Below are 17,127 nucleotides of genomic sequence, written 5' to 3'. Positions count from 1 at the left end.
GCAGGTTTCCATAAATAGCAGGTTTCTATAAATAGCAGGTTTCGGGTGAAATGAAAAGGGTGATTGAGATTCGTTATTTTATAGGAGATGCGTTGTCAAGTGGAGATTTATGTTCTCATCATCGAACCTTCCCTTTCGGGAATGGGGACAAAAGTAGGTGTCTACACCGTTGCATTTGGTTAGAAATGTAGTAGTGCAAATCCATCGGTTCTAAAGCCAACTATTCCAGGCATCCCACTTCGACTCTATATTACAACTACCAATTCAGAGGTTGGGGTAATGCTAGCCCAAGAGGTCACGGATAAAGAAGATGCAACGTACTAGGGGTGAGCAAAAAGTCAGGGTACCCTGAATCGGAACCGGAATCTGTTAAGAACCTGCGGTTCCGGAACCGGAACCTGTTGTGCAGGTTCCGGTTTCGGGTAACAAATTTGGGAACCTGTTGCAACAGGTTCCGGTTGGTTCTCAATTTTGGAAACGGGTACCCTATTGGGTACCTTGTACACACTAATTCTAACATGGAGTACCCAAAATAAGGAACCAGGCCATATAAAAATGTTTCATATGCCCAAAATATAAAACAATCCAAGCTAATTATTGGAAAACATAAATATAGAATTACAATTTAAGCCCAAACTATAAAACAATTAAAGCCCGAACCATAAAGTATATAGTTTTTCAATAAAATATCAATACTTTATTTAAAATTTTAAAATAACAGGGTACCCTGAATCGGAACCTGTTGCAACAGGTTCCGGTTCCGGTTCTTATTTTCAGGAACCTGTTGCAATAGGTTCCGGTTCTCATTTTATGGAATCTGTTGCAACAGGTTCCGGTTCCTGGAATTTTAACAGGGTACCCTGTTGTACTCACCCCTACAACGTACTATCTCAGTCAGAAGCACTCGAATACGAGACTTAAATCGAAAGACTAATCATCGCCTTTGTTTTGGCCACAATTTTTTTTACATGGTATCATGGTAAATAAATTGATATTAAATGGACCAAATTATTCAATAAATTCAACTTTTATTCATTTAAAACTCATTTTTTTTGTTTAATTTATTTCACCTTCATTTTTTTTGCTTTTATTTACTCACAAAAATGCAATACTTTTGTTTTTCCAATTTCCCAGAAATTATTCCATGAAATTAGGAGGGAGGAAAGGTTAACGCCGCAGCCTGGCCTCTGTTTGAAGCAACCTAAATCCTGTCCAGCAGCGGCGAAAGAAACAGTGAGGAGAACAATTAACACCGTTCACCATTTCCAAGTGTTGTTTCTGCTACACACTTGAAATTAGTGCCAGAATTCCCAGATTTTGTGTAGGGTTTTGTCTGAAGTTGCGGCGAAAGATGACGGTGTCGGCGGGAGGTGTGGCATTCTCGTCGGATAATCTGGTGAAGAAGTCACCCAATGATAGGCGGTTATACAGATATCTTCAACTTCAGAATGGTCTCTCTGCTTTGCTTGTTCACGACCCTCAGATTTATCCTCCTCCCGGCAATCTTAATTCCGAGGAAGACGATGAAGACGACGACGAAGATGACGATGATTACGATGACGACGAGGATGATGATGAAGATGATGAAGACGACGATGATGAAGATGATGAAGATGAAGAAGATGAGGATGATGAAAAAGATGATGACGAGGATGAAGATGGTGGGAGTAAAAAGGGGAAGGGGAAGGGGAAGGGGAAGAAATCTGCAACTCAAACTAAGAAGGTATATTTGGGATTACATTGGATTGAATTGGACCTTAATAGGTAAAATGTGGGTTGAAATGGTTCATTTTTTGTGTTGCAGGCAGCAGCAGCAGTTTGTGTTGGGATGGGTAGCTTCTCAGACCCTTATGAAGCACAGGGTCTTGCTCATTTCTTAGGTATGATATTTGTATTAGTTGCTGAGTTTGAAAAAAGATGTAATATTATGTTCTGCTGTTGATTTTTGTATATTTGTTTGTTTTGTTCGTAGAGCACATGCTGTTCATGGGTAGTTCTGAATTTCCAGATGAAAATGAGGTATGCTTGGCTATGTGTGCCTTATGCTTGCGGTTTCTGGTTGTTGGTAGCTTACAATCCCGATGTTGATTTACGCCCAACATTTCTTCGTTAAGACACAAAAGCTTAGCTGTTTAGTCATCTTAGGAATCTCGTTGGAGGAATCTTTAGATAGATTAAGTAGTATGTGTTCCAAGACTAAAACTTCTTTGTGATCCATTAGTCGGTGTTCGGCAAGGACACCTCTTTTTTACATTTGTTCTAGCATTCATTGCGGTAACTTTAAATTCAGATGGACACTGAATAATTAATGGGGAGTTCGAAGTTCTTAATCATCACCAATAATGCCTTCACTATCTCAGAGATGGCTTCAACTCATGCTTGCTGACTGTAGAATTGATAAATGAGAAATGGTTGACCGTCTACATTTCCTTCCATCTAAAACTGAGAGTCAGAAAGCGATAGAACGATGGTGTGATTTTAGAATCAGAGATTCATGGGATATTTGGGGAATCTTGAATTTGTGGTTATGTATTATGTTTATTGCTGTTTTAGGAAATCTATCAAATTTTTCGAACTTCCATCTCATTGTAGCATATGCTAGCTGGAAAATGGCTAATGGTTGACAAATTGTTTTACGATGCGAACATTAACATTGTGATATCCATACTCTTCTGTGTGCCATCACCCAAAGATGGACTAATCACATTGTTGTCACATGATATACATGTTTGTTTTAAGTATGATCTACTAGAAGTTATTCATGGGTTTTCAATTCTTCGATTAAGCAACTAAAGTTGTGTTATTCCTTTGTGTTTCAAATTTTGCATTGTTGCAAAGTATGTTGTTCATATGATTATCTCTCTGCCATGAATTGACTTTTCCTTCCTTAGTATGATAGTTACTTGTCCAAGCATGGAGGTTCATCAAATGCATACACAGAGGCAGAGCATACTTGCTATCATTTTGATGTCAAGCGGGAGTTTCTCAAAGATGCATTGAAAAGGTAAGGACCCTTGCTCTCTTTGTTATTTTTGTCATATCTGCATTAGGACGGTAAATTTTTATACTCATGTGTATTACGCTGCTTTTCAAAGTTACAGTTTTAATAAGTTAAATTAGTGCGATTTAGTTTATTTGCCAGTAATGCTCAATCAAACTTATTGTACACAGGTCTAGTTAAGAATATAAAATCCAACTTCTTATTAGGGTTCGGAGACACTCTGGGGACACCCCCACGATAGGAGTGGAACTCCTTGTTGATAGACAAGCAGAATTTTATTGGATAGTATCCAAGAGGGTATACTCCTTTATACATCTATGCATATGGATATGATTCATAGGAATACAAACACACATGGCGTTGTAATAACAAGAGAAAATTAGGAAGAAGAGAAACTAAACTGATGTTTATTTATTTGTCTATTCAAGATGTGTTGCTACTTGGTATCCAATTGTCCAATAAGGGGCACTTTGGAGAGTGCAAGTGAGAGTGTCTGGTACTGCCGTACTGGTACACTTGTACCCACAATTTTGATGAAACATTAGATTACACCTCATTTTTAATGACTAATTTAGAAGTTGCTTGGTAGACTTACAAGATTATGACGCTTAGAGTTACGAGTGTGAGGCTCGGTCTATAGATCCTAGAGTTTAAGGTGTACAACAGTTTAATTGATTTTACATAAGAGTTACGAGTGTCCGATGTTATTATTAGGAAAAACGGACTAGGGTACCTTTCTTTTGTCCTACGTGTATATACAAGTAGGAAAGTGTACATCATGTTGAAGTGTGATGCTGATAAGGTTAGGTGGAGTGAAGGGGTTTAAAATTGCCTCACAGTTCCTAACATAGGCTCACACTGTGGAACCGGATGCATACCAAATCAAGACTCAAGAGACCTGCAAACTTTAATATGGATAAATGTATAATCTGTGATGACAACGAGGATACACACATTTGTTCTTTTACTGCATATACAGTCAGAGTGTTTTGAAGTGAGCAATGGGTGCCTAGATCTCTTTGACTTTATGAAATGGAATCATAAGCATTTCAGAATTCAGAGGATCCGGAACTCGATTTCGGAGAAAGGTTGTGTATGTAACGGTGGCTGCTACGGTATATCAGATTTGGAAGTGTGCAGTGAATCTTTGTATAATAACATAGTTATACAGATTTCAAGAAGTATTTCAGATGTACAGTATATAGTAAAAAGAAAGTATAGTCCTTAGTATACTGGGAAAGAAAGTTATTGCAGTTGGTAGGAGCTGGATTGCTGCTCTGTTGTGCTTGTAATTTTTGTTTCATAGTTCTTTTCGCTTATGCTTAGGCCTCTTCACTGTTGTGTGCTTAAGTGAGGTGAAGGAGGCTCATTCCTAGAAGGTTTGTCCTCCTCACCTAAGCTTAGGTTGTAATTTGTTCACGGTTAGTAACAATATTCTTTTTTAACTTGCTTACGAGGAAAAGTATTCTTTTATTTAACTCCAAACTTGAATTGTTTGAATAAAACTATTGGTGTCACTATGATCAAGTAAAAGTTGGTAAGAATAGCAAAGGTAAGTAAGACATCAGATGCCTTTTAATGTGTGAGAGACTGAGAGCTTGATTGTTTCTTTTTATAGCCTTCCTTGTGTAATTATTTTTATCTTCCTTCGTTCACGTTCCCTAGAGCAGCTTACTTCTACTCTTCATTTTTTGTTTCGTACCTAAGTGCCATTTGACACTTCAGCAAGGTATTGTATCTCGTACCCTACACTTCCTTTTTACTTTGTCATTCCAATCAACAACATATTCGTAGAGGAAGCACACAAATAGAGAGGAAAAGAGAAGAAGACATTACGCAATGACAGCAATGTATACTCACAAATGGGCATGAGATAAGAATTTTCACTAGAATTAGCAGACAAGCCAGTCTACGTGTGAAGAAATTTTTGTAACTTGTGCAGTAGGTTTTTGACATTGGGGTTATGTTTTATGGAAGCCATGTGGATACCAGGAAATATCTCCATCCTAATATCTTTAGCTTTTATGTGTCTTACTTGTCTATACCTATACTTGACTCTATTAATGCCTGAGCAAGTAAGCGACATAGAGTTTCTTATTACTTAAGGAAAGGAATAAACACTAATCTTATTTGTTAAAAATTGTCAAAAACTAGCCCCTGGATTTTCCTTCATTATTTGAAAGAAAGGAATGATGTTTGTAGTATGCTATTTTCTTTGTCATGTTTGAAGTCTAGTCCCTTTATTAGAATGTTAATAGATGAGAACATCAGATCATTGATCTGGATAAGGAGCTGCTAACTTGTCTCTACTAAATGATTCTGATTCTTGTACTAGGATATCTTAGTTAGTTATTTGGCGTTTGCAGTAACTCTTCTTTTGTATTCTAGGTTTTCTCAGTTCTACATCTCACCATTAGTGAAAGATGAAGCCATGGATCGAGAGGTACTGGCAGTTGATTCAGGTACACTAGAGATCTGCAATTATTTTAAAATATTGCAGGAGTTTCTATATTTAATTTTTGTGCTGCTGTTACAATTTTCTGTCTTGCTGTTATTTAAATGTAGAGTTTAACCAAGCGTTGCAAAGTGATTCTTGTCGTCTTCAACAACTCCAGTGCCATACTTCTATTCCTGGTCATCCTTTTAACAGATTCTTCTGGGGTTAGTTTTCTGTTCTCCCTTACCTGGGTTTTCCTTGTCTTTGTTTCCTTGTTTGTAGTTAACCTTTATTTTATTTTTTGTAAAAGGCAACAAGAAAAGTTTGTATGATGCTATGGAAAAAGGGATTGATATACGACAAAGAATTATGAAGATGTATGAAGATAACTACTGTGGTGAAATTATGAAGTTAGTCATCATTGGTGGAGGTAAAGCCTTTGTTTTTCTCTCTTGTAAACTTGTATAAATGGGTGGTGCATTCTCTCTGTTTTATTAACTATACTGCTTTCAAATATCGCAGAGTCGCTTGATGTACTGCAGAGTTGGGTCCTAGAATTGTTTAGTGATGTGAAGAAAGGTCCTTCCTCGGGGCTGGAGATAAATTACGAAGGTCCTATCTGGAATGCTGGCAAGCTATACAGACTGGAGGCTGTTAAAGATGTTCACACCCTGGAGATATCATGGAAATTGCCATGTCTTCGCAAATACTATCTGAATAAGTCTGAAGATTACCTGGCTCATCTAATAGGACATGGTAAGAATTTGATGCGTGGTACTTTTGAGTTTTGACTGATAAATGTGATAATTCATCTTATGGAAGTTTAGAATTGTGTTTATTTATTCGTGAAAGAAGTATGCTGGTATACTTAATGTGGTACAGATCTGTAAATCAAGATTACGTTTTTCTCAACCCCCCCCCCCCCCACCTCGCTCTCTCCTTCCCAGTCACAAAGATTTTTAGCTTCAACTCTTTGTTGCTTTTCTGTTGTTGTTGGCAAATCTTCCATCCATCACCCCCACCCCACCTCGCTCTCTCCTTCCCAGTCATAAAGATTTTTAGCTTCAACTCTTTGTTCCTTTTCTGTTGTTTTTGGAAATTCTTCCGTCCATCAGTCTGTTTCCCTTTCGTTCCTCGTTTAGTAGTTGCAGTCCTGCAGATGAAGAATTTAAAAAATCAATCCAGTTTATTCTTAGTGTATTAGACATGGAGTTCCATTATGTATTTCTTATTTTGTTTCAGAGGGAAGCGGAAGCTTGCATTTCTTTTTGAAGAGTAAAGGATGGATAACATCTATATCAGCTGGTGTTGGAGATGATGGAATGCAAAGATCTTCTTTAGCCTATATTTTTGGCATATCTATAAACCTTACAGACTCTGGATTGGACAAGGTTCAGTTGTTTCTTGCGAGTGTATTTCCTGAATATTTGTTATGTTCCTCCCTCATTTTATAATTGGTTTTGCCATCTGATGTTTCCCCTTTTTCTCCTTCCCTTGACGGCAATATCAAATTAGCAGATCTATGAGGTTATTGGATTTGTGTATCAATACCTCAAACTACTGCGCCAAGCTCCTCCTGAAGACTGGATATTTAAGGAACTCCAGGATATTGGAAATATGGAATTTAGGTTTGCTGAGGAACAGCCGCAGGATGATTATGCTGCTGAACTTGCAGGTTTTTGCTACTAGATTTATCTTCTAACTGTTGTTTGTGTGTGATATTGAACATAAATATTATGGAAGATGGTAGTCTATCTATCTATCAATCTCCCAGTTAAGAATATTCCGGCTCAACTTTTGGATCTGTATCTGAGGCTTTCACCTGTATGGCCATATCCATGAATCATGGATATAGTTTTTGTTCGAGTGTGCCAATGTATATACTTCGTATTTTCTTTTATAAGATACAAAGGCTACACTTCTGGTTCTTTGGAAAAGTAAGGGAGGGAAGGGAATGTTCTATAGTTTATGTGGGGGATAAAGATGATAATGATTATATGAATATCTGCGAACTTTGCTTACTGCTTGACCTTCCAAAGGTCTGTTAAGTTTTCTTACAACCTGACCTCCCTATTTATGAGTAGCTGGTGTTGCTGTTATTGTGGGATGGATTAGTGGATAACTGTAATTCTTTTTTATTTAGTTCAACTGGGTAATTTAATCCTCACTATGTTATTTGATATTTGCCTGCCTTTTTCGTTGCAGCAAACTTGCTTACATATCCACCACAGCATGTAATCTATGGTGAATATGCATATGAAGACTGGGATGCTGAGAAGATAAAATTCCTTCTCAATTTCTTCACCCCAGACAATATGAGGGTTGACCTATTATCCAAATCCTTTGACAAATCCGGAGGTAATATAGACATCCTTCTCCTTTTTTTGATAGTAAAGTCAATTCATTAATAAAAAGGTATACGACATCTACAAAGGAAATCTAACTTTAACAAATACGTAGCAAATTGAATCAAACAAAGCTTTCCGTCATCATAACTACGATCGTCGAGGAGGTCTTGCAATGTGTCGCATCTCCCGCACATGTCGCTGGAATACACAACGTTTTTGGAGAGACAATCTAACGATTTGTTGTTGTAGCCGTGAGGATGATTTTCATATGATTCATCTGAACGTATTCGAAAATTTGATACCTGTTGCGGTCCCATATAAATTTGTTCCAATGAACCAATTTTACGGTAGTTCTTCAGATCTGCGATCCTGGAAATTAGACAACAAAAAAGAAAAGTCTCTCGCAAGGAGAGGAGAACAATCCCTGTCTTTCGAGGGAGAAATGTTCCTCACACGAGGAGGAAGAATTATTGTCGATCTAGAAACAAAACAAAGCAAAAAAATAGACACAAACTTAAAATTTGGGGCTTTCCACCGGTATAAACCGACTGAATCCCCCTAAAAATTCGTTGTTAGAGGACTAGGGTTTGAGAGAGGAGGGAGAGAGGAGAGGGCGGCTAGACATCCTTCTTGATGAAAAATGATGGCATCTATTATTTGAACTGTTGCTCTTCGTGGGTTTCTTTCTGTTCAGGTTATACAGTTCCTGGTATATATTGCTTGATTTTGGTTATGTAAGTTCAATGAAATACTTAATTTTCCTCGTTTTATTTCGGTATCCCGGCTGTAGATGTCTTGTGTGAGCCATGGTTTGGAGCAAACTACACTGAGGAAGATATTGCTTCATCTATGATGGACTTGTGGAGGGACCCTCCAGCAATAGATGGATCATTACATATGCCATCAAAGAACGAGTTCATTCCAGTTGACTTCCTTGTGCATGCTGATAAAATGTCAGAAAAAATTGCTGATGAATCTTGTCCTAGATGTGTACTTGATGAACCGTTGATGAAACTCTGGTTCAAGCTCGATAGGATCTTTAAACTTCCTCGTGCAAATACATATTTCCGTATCAATTTAAAGGGTGCTTATGCAAGTGTGCGTAACTGTCTCTTGACTGAACTGTTTGTTCGACTTTTGAAAGACGAGCTGAATGAAACTATTTACCAGGTTAGCCTTGTTGTACTTGTCATGATGCTTTGAAATTTTCTTTACTTGAAAATTTCACTTTCTAGCCTTTTGGAGTTTTATTTTCCACTATTTCATTATTTCCAACTTCCGAGGAAGAGCTGACTCATTTGTTGTGATGTTAGCTGATTATTTTAGAAATGTTTGCTTCTTTGTTTTTTTTTTTTTTTTTGTGTGTGTTTTCGCTTGTGTTGCAAATAGGATTAGTACTGCTGATCTGAATTTTTGGTACTTGAGCATAGTTTCATTGTCATTGAAGGCAGGGGTTTTAACTCTTGAACTGAGGCTTTCTCGACTTGTTGAGAAGTATGATTCAGTTCTTCCGTCTTGGGTTTCTAACAGGGCCAGTTTTTTCCTTTGCATGTAGGCCAGCATAGCCAAGTTAGAAACTTCAATCTCTGTTTTTGGCGACAAACTTGAGCTAAAAGTTTATGGGTTCAGTGAAAAGCTTTCACTTCTACTTTCTAAGATACTGGCTGTAGCAAAGTCCTTTTCACCAAAAGATGATCGATTTAAGGTAAACTTTTTGGATCCTGCTCCCTCTTCCACCACTCCTTAATGAAAGAAAAAGTAAAAAGTCAATGCAGATTCAAAGAACTTCACCCAATTCTGAGCTTTCCTATTTACAGACACAAGTAATTAAGATGTGTTTCCTGGAACTTTGTAGGTCATTAAAGAGAATATGGCGAGGAACTTGAGGAACACAAATATGAAGCCTTTAAACCACGCATCATACCTGAGATTGCAAATCCTTTGCAAAGCTTATTGGGATGTAGACGATAAGCTACAGTGTTTAGCTGATTTGTCCCTTGCTGAGTTACAGGATTTCATTCCAGAGCTTCTTTCCCAGGTATGAAAATTGTGAATATGACTGGTAATTCTTATAATTTTAATTTTTAGTTTTATATTCCCTCCATTTTATATTACAGGGTGGTTAAGGTTGTTGCACACTGATATAGGTGTTCTCAGATCTAGAAAAAGAAGGTTAATTTGGGCTAAAATATTTTTCTCAAGGCACTTTATATTGCATAAAATGGTGAGGAAAATTGGAGGGTGAAGTAGAAAAGTTGCAGTGCTTTTCTAAAACCTATTATATCGTGAAACTAAGTAATATTTTTATTTTGGAAGGAAGTAATAGAACACTGATAGGCATGTTGGTCATATATAATTATATAAATTAGAGCACGAATTATCATTCCCTGAGACTATAATGCTTAGTTCAATCGACGAAACTTAACAAGAATGGGTGTTGGCGTGTTGCGTCAACTGCAGTCTGCAGCACAGCTGTCCCCTAAAAAAGTATTTGGCATCCAGATGCTTTCCCTGAAAGATTCCCTGCTTTGGTTGCTTCAATTTACATCAATCACGGACAATAGAACCATGTTCTGCTCTCCACCAATCAAGTTTCTGACTTTCTGCATTCTTTTTTTCAAAGCTGCTTGTAGTGTCTTGGCTTTTACGGGATGTTCTATATAAAGTTATAAACCAACTCATAGAAGTTCAACCAAGGAAGAGGCGGTGAAAAAATATCTAACAACTAAGTGATAGATTTTAAATCCATTCCAATTCCAGCTGTTAAGACAGTTTTAAGATCAGGAAAGGAAATCCTACCGAGTAAATTTGTGGTTTGTGTATGAAAGGAAAGAAAAAATGTTTTTTATTTGCATTGCAGAATTTTTGCACCTTTAGATAATTGATATTAATGGAAGTGTGAAATATCTGTACTTGAAGCTTTCAGGTGAAGTTGCTTAGCAGGTAACATTTACCAAACACTAAATTATGTCTGTGGGATTACTGATTTGGCCTATTGGCTATTCTTGTTTCTTCTCCAGTTATATTTTGAAGGCCTCTGTCATGGTAATTTACTAGAAGAAGAAGCCGTCAATGTATCGAACACATTTAAAAGCTACTTTGCGGTACCAGCAATTCCTGTGGAGATGAGGCATAAGGACCAAGTGTTATGCCTTCCTTCTGCAGCAAATCTCGTTAAAGATGTCCGTGTAAAAAATAAGCTTGAAGTAAACTCTGTAGTTGAGGTAAATGGACAATAGACTTCCCAGTACTTTGTATCCTTTTAGCGTCAAGCCCGGTTTTTTATTTTTATTTTTTATGGTTGTTGCTTTCTCATGCCATCTTTCGGGTGTTTGGGTATATTCCGCAGCTTTATTACCAAATTGAGCCGGAAAATGCTGTGGATTCACTTAGACAGAAAGGTTTCTCTGATCTGTTTGATGAGATTATACAAGAGCCCTTTTTTAATCAGCTAAGGTAGGGATCTTTTGATACAAGGGTATCAAACTTCATCGATGTCAGGCGTTTCTGCAAGTATTTATTATTCACGGTTTCTGCAAGTATTTGTTACTCGCTGTTTCTGATTTGAGGTGCATTGCAGGCTTGGTTTAGTTCTGGTTACCATTCATGTCATGTCATTTGACTTTTCCCTTTATTTGCCTCTTTTAACTTGGAATAATAGGACGAAGGAGCAGCTTGGTTATACTGTTGAATGCAGCCCACGTACAACATACCGTGTCTTTGGTTACTGTTTCAGCGTTCAATCTTCCAAGTACAACCCTGTATACTTGCAAGGGAGGATAGACAACTTTATTGATGGCCTGAATGATATGCTGGTAAGCAAGCTTTTTCCCGGATTTTTGCTATGTAATCTTGACAAATTCTGTGTTTTTCCTTGGAGATATAGAGTTAATACCGAAATTTGGACCGAAAGTTCTACCAAAAATTAGTTTGAGGATCTGAAGTTCAGTTATCTGTTTTTAGGACTCAGCTTACTTCACTTTTGTCAGTTAAGTCTTTCTCTGGTGTATAGACAAATAACTAGCAGACAAGTATAACTACCAGACTTAGAGACTAAGGGGGGCGTTTGGTTGGGGGTTTTCAGGAAAGGGAAAGAGAATGAACTTGTATGATTCCATTTTTGGTTGTTTGTTTGGCGATTTTTTTTTCATTCCCTTTATCCTCTTTTCTTTTCCACTTACCTCGAAATGCCTCTAGATTGATACCCTATTCCCCCCCCCCCCCCCCCCCCCACACACACACACAAGGTTTTTCCATTCCCTTTCCTTCAACACCCCCAAAGTCGTTGACCACCATTGACCACCATTGACCACCATTATAACACCACCTAAACCACCTTCACCGTTGACCTCGCAACCAACCTTATAACACCACCCCACCTGAAACCACCCCTCTCCACTTCACAACCAACCTTATAACACCACCCCAAGCCACCGTCGGATCACCATCCAAACCCAGCAACACCACCGACCCACCACCTCAACTCAACAACATTACTAACCCACCACCCAAACCCAGCAACATCGCCGACCCACCACCCAAACCCAACAACCACCCGAAACAACCCTTTCCGTACCGAAAACCAGCTCAAACACCGCCAACCCAAAAATCCACAATCCTATATTTCGAAAAAAGAAAATCAATTCTGATGGAAGAATGGAATTATATTGCTATTTATGCCTTTCATGGTCAAATTCGACCATAAAAACTACAGATCCAACCTTTAAAACATCAAATCTTACCAAGGAGATTGTGAAATAATAAGCTAGAGAAGGGAGAAGATCGACGGCAGTGGAAGCGGGACAGGGGGCGACAGCTAGGAGAGGGACATCGGAATCTGGGAAAGGGACGGCGGAAGCTTCAACATGGAGGAGGAGGTAGCGGGACCATAAGAGGGAGGAGAATGAAGTTGAACATTGGTGAAGAAAGAGAAGACGTGGAATGACAAGTGTTACCCAAACAACAACTAATATCAAAGGGTTTTGCTTTCCTTTCCTTCTTTTTCCCTTTGTTGATTTCATTCCCTTTACCTCGTGCGAACCAAACGGCCCCTAAAGATATTGGATTATTTTCTGTGCAGAAGCAACATGTTTCCATAATTATTTCACGGCCAACACAAGTTTACTGCAGACCTGTAGCCCTATCCCAGAAGTCATCCTTCATTCTTTGGATCCCCCTCCTCCTTACCTTCTTTGACTCTTTCTCAGTCGTCTGCCTGCTCTGTATTCTTTGGTTCTTTCTTTACTTTGAGGTCCTACTCCATTTTCTCTTTCATGTTTGGGCTTTTGATCTGGAAAATGTAAATTAGTTTAAAAGAATAAAAGTTTCTCGACATGAAGAAAGAATCCTTAAATTAGAACGGAGGACAACTACAAATGTGTGAAGCCCCCTTATCTGCAGCTGTGTGGAATATGCGGATTCACCCAGCTCAGTCGTTATTTTTAAGCTTATATTTTTCCGTAGTTTACAGAGTTGGAGCTTGAAACCTGCCCAGCTTGTGAACTTATTAATTAATGTTTCCTCTGGCCCATCTTCTGCTATAGACCTACTGCTGTTTTAGGTTGCTCGACTTCTAGTGGAGTTGTTTCATTACAACGGGCTTGAGTTGTGGAGCTAGTATCTAAAATAAATTGAGATCATCATTATCATTATCATTAGCCCATTGTCTCAAAGAGGCCCCCGCAAGAAGCGGTGTAAGGGGGGGTCGGGTGTATGCAACCTTACCCCTGCAATTGCAGAGAAGTTGTTTTCAATTGACCCAAAAGCGATAACGGGACGACAAAGGGACGACCGTCTTCTAGGGGTTCATGGAAAGGAAAGGAAGAGGTTTTAAGAGCCATTTTGATTTAGTCCATTACATAGGAAATAATTAGGAATTAAAGAAAAAAGGAAGAAATCAGAAGAAGAGAGTGATGTTTGATATATATATATATATATATATATATATATATATATATATATATATATATATATATATATATATATATAGTTGATCACATAAGCTCTGAGCATTCTAGAGGCTTAGATTCTCCGCCACACAGAGAAATTAAATCACATTTTCTAAATGTCTACTTTTTTAATCCTCTCCTTCCCTTTATTACAATCACAGTTTTTCCACTCATCTCTAATGAACTCGTTGCCACCTCATAGGCTCATATTCGCTCTAACATAATTACAGTGATCAGTGGTGGAGCCAGGAAATTGGTCGTTGGGGCTAAAAAGTGAATATCAAAATTCTATTTATAATAATTTTGAAAGTTCATATAAATAAACAAAGACTAAATATGGTATTTCCGATTTTTTTGTAATAATATGCTATTTATAGGGAGGATTTTTCGTAATATTACACACGGATTTTAGCCAAAGATTTTAATAAGTTTTAAGAGAATAAAAGAAGAAAGAACAACAAAGAAAGTGTAAAAGGAATATGCAGCATAAGGATCGAACTTGGGAGTTGAAACACCACCACACACACAATTGACACAAAACTTTCGGCAATATGTCCAGTGGAGCAAAGTTTTTACTACTTTATTCACTGAATAATACATAATGGTTTCCCAAGTTCTTGCCCGTCTGCTCCCAAAGCTTGCCCTTGACAGTGACTTGCCTACATTACCCTTGTCCCTACATCTGACAAATGTCAGCATGATAGTAGGCCTTGAAGGAGTTATTGTTGAGCAAGCATGGGTTTGCCGTTCCTTCTTGGATAATTCATGAAGTTATGAACCAAACCACATGGATTATTTTGTAGTTGTGCTGGCGTGATTCTGCATTGAGGATTTTGCTTAACTTGGTAACTCGCTGACTTGTAACAATGATTCATCTGCATTTAATCTAATATCTTGGTTGTGTTGTTTGTGTTGCAGGAAGGACTTGACGATGGATCCTTTGAGAGTTATAAAAGTGGGTTAATTGCAAAATTGCAAGAGAAAGATACATCATTGGCGTGCGAGACTAGCCGTTTTTGGAATGAAATTACAGATCAGAGGTATGCCATTTTACATTTAAGGTGATATATGTAACTGTTTCTTGGTGGAAGGGGGGAATGGGACTCATACCTTGGACGTGCTTCAGGCTGTGGCAGCTAATGTCCACCTTACAGTTTACACTCTGCTGCCGTTTAAGCCCTGCTTTGTGTTACCTTTGGATATCGGTAGACGGTAGATGATTCTGGTATTTGAGTACCCATGTGTCGGTGTAACCTTTGTTTGATATTGATTGATTGTGTAAAATATGAACTTTTTATCTTCATGAAATCAGGCCAGAATATTCTAGTGGTAGATTACGCATCTGATTCTATTGTTGTCTTCCTTTTCCTTTCATGGTTAACAGCATTTTTTTTTTTTGGTTGTTTGACATTCAAAATGGTCAATCTTCAGGTATCTATTCGATTTTGAAGAAAAGCTGGCACAAATTGTGAGGAACATAAATAAAAGTGAGCTAATTGACTGGTGTAGTACATATTTCGCGAGGGAATCCCCCAAGCGCCGGAGGCTTGCGATCCGAGTATGGGGTTGCAACACCGACTTAAAAGAGGCTGAAGCACAGACAAAGTCTGTGGAAGTCATTGACGACTTCATTGCGTACAAGAAGTCTTCCAAGTTCTATGCGAGTTTTTGTTAAACAAACTGGTCCCAAACATGATACAAGAGCATTTTTCGGCTGAGAATCTCATTATTAGTTTCCAGTCAGGTGCAGTAGATTCTCAGTTATCTTGTGTTTGGTACTGTGCATAACAATGTGAGGGTAAGAACTAAGAAGGCCTCATTGATGGAATCCATCTCTCCTTTCGCTGCTTTGCGTATCACAGATGCAAAGGATACCGACCAGGTGACCATCCATAAAACAATGGTTCTTGTGTTGTGAACAAAACAGGGACTTCCAGAGCTTCCTATTTTGTTTTGCTTGAAACTTCAGACGCGGTTGGTCACTTCTCATTTCTCTTAAGAAGCAAGAAAAGCAGGAAATTGTTTTTGATGAAAGTTATACAAGAATTCTGAGCTCAGGATTTTGATACTTATTCAAGACGTTAATGGAGGTGCTCAGGATTAACAAACATTAAATTTTTTTTTTCCGTATTTGAGGTACCTTAATTAAGCCATGGAAGTTTAAAGTCGAATTCAAATAAAGTTATGAAGTCCACCATTTCTTTATGGGTGATTTACCAAGGCAAGATTTATTTGTAGTTTGTCAAACGTTTTCATTTGGGTAAGTCGGGCTCAAAATGTACACTTGAAATGTTTTGTACTGTGTATGCAGTTTTTTATCAGGTTTAATTGTGGTCCCATCAAATTGGTATGTGTGTACACCTAATTCGTATCTCCCCTAGAGTCCAATGATGATACTGCCAATAGATTTAGGCGATTGATTTCTATGTGCAAGCGATCGGTTGTACAGGACATAATTAAATTCAATTCCGAACTTTCGTTCAAAACTAAAGTACAAGTTTCAAAGCAAACACAATTCCAATTCAAATATATTCTAACTCCAAAATTCCAAGTCTAATTCCTAATTCAAGGCTATGCAAATTCAATCCCCAAATTCGATTTCTATTCCGAACTTCCAATTTAAAGATACATACCTTTGGTCCAGATCCTAACCTCGGACTCAAATTCAAGCTCAAACACATTTCCAAAATACAATTTCGAAATCCACGTACAATTTCACGAAACAGATACCACAATTAGTCTCTGAGGCACGTTTCCACTCAAAATAATAAAGCATGTTAAATTCGGGCGCTGACCCACAAGCTGAGCATTCTGGGTGCCGGCCCGCAAAACCAAGAAAACCCCGTGCAAATCAGAAATCCTGTGAAACTCCTCAAAAACATCACTTTCAAAGACGTAAATCCATTCCTTAACCTCCAAGCAAAAAGGACGGAAATAGTAAAAAGCATCTTTGCGAACCGCCAAAGCGCAAGGACGATCACAACTGTCCTTATGCAAGCAACACCAACGCCTGGCGCAGGGCCCTAATCAGCCTACCCCCATAATCTTTCCCTATAAATACCCCCCATTTTCCACGAAGAAAAGGGGGGCAAGAACATACAATTTCTAGCAGTTAAGCCTTGCACATTTCGAAACACAAAACCAATATTAAATCAAAGCTCTACAAAACACAATCATACAAACCCTTCAAAATACAAGTTCAATGTTCTAACGTCTTAAGAAATTTGGGAGTCCAAGCTTGGAAATTAACCAACACCTAAGTTTAGGTACATTTCCGAGTATTCTATCAAATCTAATCTTCTGCCTTTCTAATTTCAGTTTTACAAGTAATCCATGGATGTTCAAGTAAGTTCATACTCACGTGAACTAGGAAATGCAACAAAGGAGTAATCT

General features: G+C 38.1%; 1 protein-coding gene across 1 annotated transcript; it reads left to right on the top strand.

Annotated features, from left to right (window-relative positions):
* Nucleotides 1–1,045: 1,045 nt before the first annotated feature.
* On the top strand, nt 1,046–16,060 carry LOC110797389 (nardilysin-like). Its single transcript, XM_022002501.2, has 19 exons — nt 1,046–1,723; nt 1,805–1,880; nt 1,973–2,019; nt 2,892–3,004; nt 5,390–5,463; nt 5,567–5,662; nt 5,749–5,868; nt 5,961–6,194; nt 6,681–6,829; nt 6,957–7,113; nt 7,644–7,796; nt 8,577–8,956; nt 9,342–9,491; nt 9,642–9,824; nt 10,807–11,010; nt 11,136–11,242; nt 11,448–11,601; nt 14,653–14,774; nt 15,166–16,060. Exons 1-19 carry the CDS (start codon nt 1,352–1,354, stop codon nt 15,407–15,409), a joined length of 3,135 nt encoding a protein of 1,044 aa, XP_021858193.1. The 5' UTR covers nt 1,046–1,351; the 3' UTR covers nt 15,410–16,060.
* The last annotated feature ends 1,067 nt before the right edge of the window (nt 16,061–17,127 follow it).

This window comes from Spinacia oleracea, chromosome 6, assembly GCF_020520425.1.
Source record: "Spinacia oleracea cultivar Varoflay chromosome 6, BTI_SOV_V1, whole genome shotgun sequence".
Classification (NCBI taxonomy): domain Eukaryota; kingdom Viridiplantae; phylum Streptophyta; class Magnoliopsida; order Caryophyllales; family Amaranthaceae; genus Spinacia; species Spinacia oleracea.
This window is presented reverse-complemented; position numbering and strand designations above follow the sequence as displayed.